Genomic DNA, 12,286 nt, shown 5'->3' with positions numbered 1-12,286 from the left:
TCTGCAGGCTATACAGGAAGCATGACACTGGCATCTGCTTGGCTTCTGGGGAGGCCTCAGGAAGCCTACAATCATGGCGGAAGGTGAAGGGGCACCAGCAGGTCACATGGCAAGAGAGGGAGCAAGGGTGGGGGGAGGTGCCACACACTTTTAAACACCCAGATCTTGCAAGAATTCACTCCCTATTGGGAGGACAGCACCAAAGGAAGAGCACTAAACCAGTTATGAGAAATCCACCCCCATAATCCAATCACCTCTCACCAAGCCCCAACTCCAACATTAGGGATTACAATTCAACAGGAGATTTAGCAGGGACAACATCCAAACTATATCAGCACTCCACAGAAAAACAGTATCACCATTATGACCACCATCACCATCACCACCATCAACATGTATATAAAAGCCAGTACCTTAGAGAAATCTCCTCCAAATCACTTCCCTTAATCACTTCCCTTACTTGTGCTTCTCCATATATACCTATATAACAAACCTGCATGTTGTGCACATGTACCCTAGAACTTAAAGTATAATTTAAAAAAAAGAAAAAGAAAAGCAACTCCTCACTAGTTCAAGTTTTATCATGAAATTGCCACAACCCAGTCACAGCATAGCTTCAAGCTGTCCTCAGAATTCTAGTTCTCTTGCTGCTATTTCTATCTGCATTGACTTCTTCCACTGAAGCCTTGAACCTCTCAAAGTCATCCATGAGGACTGGAATAAACTTCTTCCAAACTCCAAACTCCAAAAAAAAAAAAGTACCTGTGCTTCTCTCCCCATCTCGTTATCAAAATTAGCCAGTCACAGGCAATTTACAAATTTTACCACCTTTTTGCCATTTTTCTGGACTGACCTAGTCAGTAATAATGGCTTCCACTCAGAGGCCAATTTATGGTGAAACTACTGAAGCTTCAGTGCCCTTCGACCTCTTTTCTATGTATTTACATAGCCATGCTTTTGTAGAATTTGCAAAAGTAAGGTATTTCAACTGCATTCAGTTAAGGCCACTTGTATAAGATGGTGTTGGAGTGGCCAGTGCATTTTGGGGATCCAGATGGGGGGCAGGTGAATTAGGGACAAATAAGGAGCAGATGAGTTTAATGGTGTACACAGAGGTGACTTGCAGTCACGTGTGTCTAGCTGAGGCATTGGTGGATGTTGGAATAGTGTCAGAATGGCTTCCAAGAGGCTTCTGTGGCCCCTTGTGCCCCCAACCAGCAGCATGACAGGAAGGTATAAGGCCAGCCAGTCGCAGAAGAACGCCACCTCCAGATGTTCACTTCCATATTACCCACTCCCCTGAGTGTGGCGGGGCCTAGAGCCCCCTGCCTACTGAATAGTTATGGGATGTCATTTCTGTGATTAGGTCTCTTGCCAACGCTCCCTCTTGCTGACATTCTGATGGATCCAGCTGTTGTGTCTTAAGATGCTTTCTGGAGAGGCTCACATAGAGAGTCACATTTTATTTTATGGTGATCATGGAAAGTGGAATATATCAGATTTCTGTGCTTGTTGGCATAATCCTATACTATATGTATAGGATTATATATTATATAGACTATATATAAAATATATATACTATGTACTATATATAATATAGTATTTATAATCCTATATAGTATAGGATATATAGATATAGATATAGATAGAGATATATATAGATATATATAGATATATAAAATAGGAAAAAATATATATATATATACATAGTGTGACCCACCTGCAGTCCTCTGGTGCAGCTCTGATAGAGAAATCTTTGATGCCAATATATATAAAAAATATATATATTTTTTAACAGTCTTGCTCTGTCACCCAGGCTGGGGCACAGTAGCACTATCTCAGCTCACTGTAACCTCCACTTCCCGGGTTCAAATGATTCTTGTGCCACAGCCTCCCGAGTAGCTGGGATAACAGGCGTGTGCCACCAGGCCTGACTAATTTTTTTCTATTTTAAGTAGAGATGTTGGCTAGGCTGGTCTCGAACTGGCCTCATGTGATCGGCCCACTGCCCGCCTTGGCCTCCCAAAGCGCTGGGATTACAGTGTGAGCCGCCATGTCCGGCCCCTATACTACATTTTTTAATAACTGACATACAAAGGAAACTTCATAAAGGTCTTCCAAAATTTTCCTACAAAAATATAAAGGAAAATGTATTATAAAGACATGTCATGCAATTAATTTAAAAATTATGTTTCATACATGATGTTTGTGGTATATGTCAGTCTTTAAATGTGATTTTCTTATTCTAAATAAATGCTTCTTACATCTAATTTTTACTGGAAATTTTATGAACTTTTTCTAAAAGAAGTCTTCATCCCCTGCCCCTCCCTGATCACCTATAATTAGAAAAGCTTCAGGCTCCATAGAGTCTGGATCTGCTTATAAAAACAAACAAACAAACAAAAACCTGGTCTTACCTTTGTTTAAAACTTTGATGTGGGCCGATGCGGTGGCTGTTTCTACCACATCTGCGTTCTACCACACTGCAGAGGTTGCAGTGAGCCGAGATCGTGCCATTGAACTCCAGCCTGGGCAACGAGAGTGAAACTCTGTCTTAAAAAAAAAAACTTTGATGTGAGAAATGCAAATCAGAACCACAATGAGATATCATCTCACACCAGTCAGAATGCCTATTATTACAAAGTCAAAAAACAACAGTTGCTGACGAGGTTGTGGAGAAAAATGTAGGCTTTTACACTGTTGGTGGGAGTGTAAATTAGTTTAACCATTGTGGAAGACAGTGTGGCGATTTCTCAAAGACCTAGAAGCAGAAATACCATTCAACCCAGCAATCTCATTACTGGATATACACCCAAAGAATATAAATCATTCTATTATAAAGACACATGCACGCATATGCTTATTGCAACACTAATCACAATAGCAAAGACATGGAATCAACCTAAATGCCCATCAATGACAGACTAGATGAAGAAAATGTGGTACATATACACCAAGGAATACTCTGCAACCACAAAAAGGAACAAGATTATGTCCTTTGCAGGGACATGGCTGGAGCTGGAGGCCATTATTCTTAGTAAACTAACAGGAACAGAAAACCAAATACTGCATGTTCTCACTTATAGTTGGGAGCTAAGTGATGAGAACACATGGACACATGGTGGGGAAAAACACACGCTGGGTCAGTCAGAAGGTTGGGGGTGGGAGGAGGGAGAGGATCAGGAAGAACAGCTAATGAGCCAGGTGTGGTGCCTCACACCTGTAATCCCAGCACTTTGGGAGGCCGAGGTGGGCAGATCACTTGAGGTCAGGAGTTCGAGACCAGCCTGGCCAACATGGTGAAACCCCCGTCTCTACTAAAAACACACACACAAAAATTAGCTGGGCGTGGTGGTGCATGCCTGTAATCCCATCTACTGGGGAGGCTGAGGCAGGAGAATCGTGTGAGCCAGGGAGGCAGAGGCTGCAGTGAGCTGAGATCGTGCCACTGCACTCCAGCCTGTGTGACAGAGCAAAACTCTGTCATATATATACACACACACACATACACATATATATACATACACACACACATATATACACACACATACACATACACATATATATACATATACACACACACACACATATATATGTATAAAGTTTATCATGAGTGCTGAGTTTTCTGGCCCTCCCTTAAATTTGATGTCCAAGCCAAGTACCTTGCTCACCCCACCGGAGTCCCAGCCCCGCTTGCTGGAGGTGGTTGAAAAGTAACCCAAGATACATTTTCTTCCTGAGGAGCCAGCCCTTGGGTTAAAGTTTAATTTAGTGTGGTTTAAAAACATTTTTTAAATAGATATAATTGTATATGACTTTTATGCACAGACTGTCATTGAAAGGTTATCCAAAAACTAGTAATAGAGTTCACTTTGAGGGAGGGAAAATGGAACGATAGGAAAGAAGCTTGTCTTATACTTACATTATAAATTTTTTTTTTTTTGAGACAGAGTCTCGCCCTGTCACCCAGGCTGGAGTGCAATGGCACGATCTTGGTTCACTGCAACCTCTACCTCCCGAGTTCAAGCGATTCTCCTGCCTCAGCTTCCCGAGTTAGCTGGGGTTATAGGCGCCCGCTACCACGCCCAGGTAATTTTTGTATTGTTAGTAGAGACAGTTTCACCATGTTGGCCAGGCTGGTCTCGATCTCCTGACCTCGCGATCCGTCCACCTCAGCCTCTTAAAGTGCTGTTATTACAGGTGTGAGCCACCGCACCCAGCAGAAAATGTATTTTTAAACCTTTTTTTTTTTTTTTTTTTTTGAGACAGGGTCTTCCTCTGTCACCCAGGCTGCAGTGCAATGGTACAATCATGGCTCACTGCAGCCTTGAATTCCTGGGCTCAAGCACTCCTCCACCTCAGCCTCCCAAGTAGCTGACAGGCATGCACCACCATGCCCAGGTAATTTCTTTTTCCTTTGGTATAGATGGTGTCTTGCTATGTTGACCAGGTTAGTTTTGATCTGTTGGCTTTCAGCAATCCTCCCCTCTCAGCCTCTCAAAGTGCTGGGATTACAGGTGTAAACCACCGCACCCAGCCTGTTTTTAAATTTTTAAGAGAAAATTTCTGAAGATAAATATATTTTTTCCTTATGACAATACTTGTAATAATCACAATACTTATTACAAACAATCAATACTTGTTTACTATGGAAAAATTAGAAAACATAAGATAAAGTAGGAAATAAAAACATTAAACATTTATACTTTCACCATCTAGCAATAATACTGTTAGTAAACATCTTGCTGTTTATCTTTTCTGCCCACCCATTTTCACTCCTGCACCCTCCATCACACTTCATATCATTACTGCCTTGGTTGGTTCTGACTTATATCCAGATTTTATCTCCAACTAGCATATTCTGCTTGCAGAAGAGGGACTGTGTCTAATTGGTCTTTGTAAGTTTCCTAGAGTCTGGCTTTGGAGGCTTGGTCTGAACTAAAGACCTAGGAGACAGAACACCTGGGATTAAACCTCAATGCCACTGTTTCTGCAAGTTACATGGCCTTTCTGAGCTGCAGTTTCCTCATCTGTAAAATGGGATAATGTTAGAGCCTGCATTGTAGTGTTGCTCCATTATGAACATTGAAACAGGAAAATTCATGCAAATTGCTAAGCCTAGCATGTGTTGGTGCACAGTAATTTCTTGCTGTGATTACGTGTCAGCATGGCGCTTCCATTGATTAACTCACCTCACAGTTATTGCATGCTGGCTGTGTGACATGCCTCCAGGTGCTAGGGACGCAGCAGTAAATAAAACAGACACAAATCCTTGCCCTTGGGGAGTTCATATTCTATTGTCTGGGAAAGGGAGACAAACAATATACAAATAAATACATAAAATACATAGTGTAGGCCGGGCACGGTGGCTCACGCCTGTAATCCCAGCACTTTGGGAGGCCGAGGCAGGCGGATCATGAGGTCAGGAGATCGAGACCAGCCTGGCCAACATGGTGAAACCATGTCTCTATGAAAATACAAAAAATTATCCAGGCGTGGTGGCGCATGCCTATAGTCCCAGCTACTTGGGAGGCTGAGGCAGGAGAATTGCTTGAACCCGGGAGGTGGAGGTTGCAGTGAACTGAGATCACGCCACTGCACTCCAGCCTAGTGACAGAGCAAGACTTCATAAAAACAAAAAACAAGAAACAAAAAACAACCATATATATATATATAATATATATATAGTGTAGCTGATGATATATGTATTGTGGAAAATATAAATCTTTGGACATAGTAAGATGTGCGCCGATTGACTAGTTTTTTTTTATGTTAACATGTAGATGTTTATTACTCTTGTTTTTTAACAAATTAATATCTTTACAATATCTGAGTTTTAATTTCTAATAGAGTACGTATTAGTAGATATAACCCAAACAAAATGATGGTCTTTGGGATCCTTAATAACTTTGAAGAGTGAAAAGAAATCCTTAGAACAAAATGTTTGAGATGCTGCCTTACTGCGTTTGATCATGGAAGCTTTTCCATGTGGAACAGCTTAAGTATACAATGGGTTTTCAAAAAGTTCATGAAAAATGCATATTATTTAACAACTATGCATGGATTTCCTTTTTTTTTTTTTGCACCAAATAAACTTGTACTAACTTGTTGTAGCATGTCTGAAGAGGATCTAGGTTGAGGCTCTAAGAAGAATAAAACATCAGTTTGAAAAGACCGCCTATTAGAGAAACATGAATCCTGCTAAAATTGAAGCAAGAAGAAACATCAAACTTATGGTGAAGTTTGGGTGGAAGAATGGTGAAATCACTGATGCTTTACACAAAGTTTATAGGCACAATGCCCAAAGAAATCAGCAGTTTACAAATGGGTAACTCATTTTTTTAAATTCTTTTTTTTTTAAATACTTTAAGTTCTAGGGTACATGTGCACAACGTGCAGGTTTGTTACATATGTATGCATGCCGATAGACTGTTTTTTCCCCAGACTCCCCTCCTCTACTTTCTCTCTGTTCCAGTGTCCCCTTTCCAATGGGATTAAGTCACGTACACAGGGTCTGCAGCAGAGACAGCACGCAGTGGGCCCTGGGTGTGCTGTTTGGAAGGGCTGTGGCATAGAAGAGCCAAGCCTCAAGATCATGGGACATTTGAACCTATGACGTCAGAATACATCAACAGGTGTTTTGATGTGAGTTTTCTTCCGGACCATCACACTGTTGTACTCTTATGTTTGCGCTCACCCATGATCAATAGTCATGGCGCTGTGAAGTCAGGACAGTAAACAGTGGCCCATGGCTCTGTGTGGGGTGAGGGGCCGGCGTGCTGGCAGGAGGCCTTTATGATCCCAGGCAAGTCCTGACTGTGTCTGGCTGGCTGCTGCAGGACCTTTCACCATGTTTACCTTTGCTCTGCTCCCCAGCGGACGATGGTTGATGTCGCATTTCCAAACAGACTTCTACTTTGACCTCATGCAGTGTGACGGTGAATAGACAACAGAATTGTAAGGCAAACACCTGTTTGTAAACAGAGAGAAGCCCAACCACCCTGGTCAAAATGAATGAGCCCAAGCCTAAAATCAATCAGAGTGTGGGCAAGAAGGTTGCCTTTTTAAAGGAAAAATAAAACTTAGAGCCTGTTTTCCATAAGCATGTGCTTTCCATAGCACATTTAGCACTGTGATAAATGTAGGGTGTTCTTGTGAGGAGATTTTAAGTATGTGAAAGTTAATTTATTCCTGCAATCTTCTCATATCCAAGCCTTAACAAATGAGTTCTCACAAAGTTGAAATCATCACACTATATATGTAATCTTTTTTTCACTATTATGATGGCTAAAATTCCTCAACACAGATTGTTTGCTACAAACTGGCATGGGATTTGTTTTAATACTGCTTACTTTGTGTGTATCGTAACGCTTAAAAACGATTAAGATTTGTAACTTTTCCTTTTCCTAAATATAAAGTTTTCCACCAAAACTACAAAAAAATCCATTAGTTTCCCTGCATGGTAGTCAGTCTTTATAAAACAGTCGCCAAGCCTTGCCTCCTGGTGTTCACACCCTTCCCATAGCCCATGTAACCAACAGGAGGCTGCAGAAGTGGTAATGTACAACTTCCAAGGCTGAGTCACAAAAGACACTGAGCACTCCCCCAGCTCTCCCTTGCTTTGAGGAAGCTGGCCGCCATGTTGTGAGAACACTCAAGCAGCCCTTCAGAGCCAACCAGCATCAATTTGCCAGCCATGTAAGTTAACCTCCTTGGAAGCGGATTTAAGACTCTGATGGCTGTAGCCCTGGCTGACATACTCACTGCAACCTCATGAGAAACTGAGCCAGAACCACCCAAATAAAACATTCCCCAATTCCCTAACCCTCAAAAGCTGCACGATTGTAAATGTTAACTGTTGCTAATGACATACTAAGTTTGAGGTAATCTGTTACACAGCAATAGATAACTAATGTTTTCTGTGTACATAAATATCTATAAATGCTTAGGAAGGATCTAGAAAGATGCACATGGGGAATGTGGTGAACTTGGAAGAGGTGGAGTAGTAGCAAAGAAATTAATACTTTTGTCTGTATCACTTTAATTTTTCCTCCAAGTGCATATATGTATGTTTCAATGATATAATTAAAAATAAATTTAGGGGTTCACTGCAGTAGCAACCCCGGGTAATCCTTGGAGCTGGCCTGAGAGACAAAGACATGTGGATCCCAGTGGCCGGATTTCCTCCTCGGCTGAGGCTCTCCGCCTTGGGGGGCGCTGGTCACTTTTGCATTTTAGGGTCTGGAGCGGCGACGCGAAAGCACTTGCCGGCGAGGAACCGCCGTGGCCTGTCTGACTCCTCTCCGCAGCTGTGGCCGGATCCGGATTTCAGGAACTCACCAAGGAGGTAATAAACTCCATCTTAGACTTTAAGCGTTACGTAACCAATCGGAGATTGGCTGAGACCCTGGCGCAAATCGTATGGAGAAAACAAAATAGACCTCCACACCTATTGCTGCAGTGCAGTCCAGGTCCTGGAATCCTGACTCAGGCATTACTTGAAGTTGGTGCCAAAGTGGTTGCCCTTGAAAGTGACAAAACTTTTATTCCACATTTGGAGTCCTTAGGAAAAAATCTGGATGGAAAACTACAAGTGATTCACTGTGACTTCTTTAAAATAGATCCTAGAAGTGGTGGAGTAATAAAACCACCCGCTATGGCTTCTCAAGGGCTCTTTCAGAATTTGGGAATAGAAGCAGTTCCTTGGACAGCAGGCAGCCCTTTAAAAGTAACTAGAATGTTCTCAAGTAGAGGTGAAAAAAGGGCCACTTTGGAAACCTGCATATGACGTATTCCTGTACTTCTAGATATAAATTTGGATGAATAGAACTAAATATGTTTATTGGTAAAAAAGAATTCCAGAAACTAACGGCAGATCCCCGAAACCCAGACTTGTATCATGTATGAAGTGTTATCTGGCAAGTAGCTTGTGAGATTAAGGTTCCGCACATGGAGGCTTGGTCGTCATTTGATGTATACACCCAAAATGGGCGGCTGGAAAACCCAAAGCGTAGGGAATTATTGGAGCTATTACAACAAAATCTGTATCTTACTCGAATGACTCCTCATGGAAATTTATTTACCGAGAACTTAACACCTATTAACTGTAATATATTTTTTCACATGTGAAAGCACTGTTTCGGGAGGCGCAGTGGCAATCTAATAGACCACTTAGGTTCATTGACTCCACTTGGTGCAATGGATATATTGATGCAAATAGGAAAAAAGGAAGAAGAGAAAATAACTAACATGTACCCTCAAGCCTTCAAAAAACTTTTTGAAACTATAGTGTTCCAAAGATTGTGCTTATAAATGGCTATATGATGAAACCCTGGAAAATATGTAGCAACTAGACTGTCGTTTTTGGTGGAGCAGTTTATTTATTTGGAAACTATGACATGAAAACCAAATTTGAAAGCTCACATCCTTTCAGCAGAAGATAACTGTTCTTGTTTTGCACATGACACGTAGATCATTTCTCCTGAAGTTGATATCATTGGCATATTGGATGAAACAGTGGTTGCTATTTTATTCACAATTGAATAAGGTGAAAACTTCAATTAATTGTGGATTTGATCAGATTGAATTCCTTTTCAGATTCCTATTTAAATATTTCACTTTCACTGTTGCTGATTTTTGCATCTTCTTGAGGAGCAAGAGTCTGTACATTATTAAGCTTAGAAAGTAAACAAAACTGATTTACTGATTTGTTTTGCATTTCAGTTTGTCGAAATGTATTGTCAAGTACTATAGAATGAAATTGTTTAAATTTTAATATGATTTAAACTTTTTTAGAAATTAAAATATTTTAAATAAAAATAAATAAATAAATGTAAAGCCAAAGCTTGGAAGCAACGAAGATGTCCTTCAGTAAGTGAATGCATAAATAAACTGTAGTATATCTAGACAATGGAATATTATTCAGCAGTAAAAAGAAACACACTGTCAAGCCACAAAAAGACATGGAGAACACTGAAGTGCATATGACTAAGTGAAAGAAGCCTGGAAAGGCTGTATACTGTATGAGTCTAACTATGACATTCTGGATAAGGCAAAACTTGGAGATAGGAAGAGCAGTAGTTGCCATGGTTTAGGGTAGAGAGGGATGAGTAGGCAGAGCACAGAGGTTTTAGGGCAGTGAAACTATTCTGTATGACACTGTAATGGTGGATACGTAACATTATTAAAACCCATAGGATGTGCAACACCGAGACTAAGCCTTGATGTAAACTATGGACTTTAGTTTAAAATAACGTATCCAGCTAGAAGAGCACATTTTAATGTTCCCAACACAAAGAAACGATGAATGTTTTAGGGGATGGACATACTTAATTCCCCTGATTTGATCACTACACTTTGTGTACATGAATTGAAATACCACACTGTACCCCATAAATATGTACAATTGTGTTTCAACTAAAAATAATAATAAGGCTAGCCACAATGGTTCACCCTTGTAGTCCTAGCACTTTGGGAGGCTGAGGCGAGAGGATTGCCTTGAGGCCAAGAGTTCAAGACCAATCTGACCAATATAGTGAGACCCTCGTCTCTATAAAAAAAAATTTTAAGCAAAAAGTTAATTAAATTTAAAAAATATATGATACAAAAGAATGTATCAATGTCTCATCAGCTGTAACAAACACATTACATTCATATTCATTGTTAACAGAGCAAACAGTGAGCTTGGGTTGCTGAGGGGTGTATGGGAAAGCTGTACCTTCCACTCAATTTTTCTGTAAACCTAAAACTGCTCTAAAAATAAAACATATTAATTATTTTTAAAATAAAATAAAATTTAAAAAATGACTACAGACAAATAGACAAACATAGATATCACATCTCATTTGCCATTCAGGGCTTGCTGGAATAGGAACTTTTCCGAGCTAGGTGGGAAGGCTGATTCATTTGTCACCCTTATTTCTGCCCCCACCTTTTTTTTTCAGCCAGCAGATGGGATAAAATTTCAAAAACCTTGACTTTGGAATAAAGAACATTCTAAAACCTGGGTCCCTTACAAGCGTGTATTGTTAGAAACAGGCTCCCAAAAGCCAAACACAAGTTGAGAATGGGCTCCCAGGAAGTGCTAAGAGGCTCTGGGGACCCAACAGATGTGGAAGAACTCAGCCGTGAACCTCACTGCATGGCTTTAGGCCACAAGACAGGCAGCTCCCACTGGAGCCACTGCCCCTGGCCTGGCAAGTCAATCCCTTCGCCCAGAGGCCTAGTGTGCCCAGACAGTTCCTGGGACCAGCGCATGCCACTTTCTGGGTCAGGTTCCCGACATGCTGGGGTGAGCAGAGAGATGAACAGGACTGTCCAGGGTCTGGGGAATGGGGGCAGCCTGAAGAGGGGCTGGGTGGGACCAGGCTGGGCAGGGATGAAGGCTGAGTCTGCTCCCGGGAGATGGCTCCCCAACTGTGGTCCACGGTGGCACCCACATGTGATCTGTTGGGGGAGGAAGCCACACACACCAGGAGCAGTGCCTCTCACTCACTGAACAAACATCACTCCAGGCCAAGCTCAGTGCTGGGGAGACATAGGTGAACAAGCCTGGGTTCCAGGGATCGGGAGCTTCTTCCGGTGGGGTTCAGATTGTGTCAGAATAAGCAACCACACAAGGGTGTAAGTAGCGTCCCATGGCGACAACTGATGTGAAAAAACCAAAGCAAGGGAAGGAGACCAGGAGGATAGGCCTGGGGGAGGGGCCAGGTAGGATGGGGGTCGGGAAAGGCTTGTAGGGCTGGAAATGGGCGGTTGGCTAACGTGCCTTCCAGGGACTCCAATCTCCCCAGAAGAGCACCAGGTCCTCCCTGAGGGCTACAGTGCATCCGAAAAGCCCAGGGTCAGCCAGGTCTCGGTGCACAGAATGCTTCATGAGGACCAAGGCTTTAGTCGGTGGATGAAGTGGCCGTCCCGTCTGTGCCAGTTTCAGTGCCTACCTAAAAAAGAAAAATCAAAGCTTGCTGCCCAGTTTGCCCCATTCAAAAAAAAATCCTATTCAGGAAGACTTTGTATTGAGGGAAAATGTCCACAGGTGACTCCTCTTGTGCCTGTTGAGAAGGAGGTGCAGAGATGGAAATGACTCATGGGAAGCTGCTTTGTGAACGAGCAGACCCAGTGGTTCAATAATGGATGCCCACACCACCCTCCACCACGGTCCACTTGACCACAGGATAGTCAGCGGCACGTGAGTCCTTCCAAGGGCCCTTGCCAGTGTGACCTCCTCCTTCCCTTCCCCTCCTGGCTTGCGGCAGGCTTTGATTTGCTCCAAATCTAATGGTTGCAT

The 12,286-nt window shown here is 42.1% G+C and overlaps 1 protein-coding gene and 1 pseudogene across 4 annotated transcripts in view; both read left to right on the top strand.

The window, feature by feature from the left end:
* LYRM4 (LYR motif containing 4) overlaps positions 1 to 12,286 on the top strand; it is a 232,408-nt gene that overhangs the window by 190,635 nt on the left and 29,487 nt on the right. The window contains exons 3-4 of one of the 4 annotated variants that reach the window (XM_054686602.2): positions 3,951 to 4,089; positions 6,115 to 11,980. The exons of 2 other annotated variants lie outside the window; for them this stretch is intronic. In XM_054686602.2, coding sequence (XP_054542577.1) covers positions 3,951 to 4,089; positions 6,115 to 6,134 — 159 coding nt within the window. In that variant the 3' untranslated portion in view covers positions 6,135 to 11,980. Of the gene's footprint in view, positions 1 to 3,950; positions 4,090 to 6,114; positions 11,981 to 12,286 lie in introns of those variants that run through there. One more of the 4 variants, XM_054686605.2, reaches the window with a different exon arrangement.
* Positions 8,160 to 11,980, top strand: LOC745275 (dimethyladenosine transferase 2, mitochondrial-like; annotated as a pseudogene).

Source organism: Pan troglodytes, chromosome 5, assembly GCF_028858775.2.
Source record: "Pan troglodytes isolate AG18354 chromosome 5, NHGRI_mPanTro3-v2.0_pri, whole genome shotgun sequence".
NCBI lineage: Eukaryota > Metazoa > Chordata > Mammalia > Primates > Hominidae > Pan > Pan troglodytes.
Note: the sequence above shows the minus strand (reverse complement) of the source record. Positions and strands in the feature narration are given on the sequence as shown.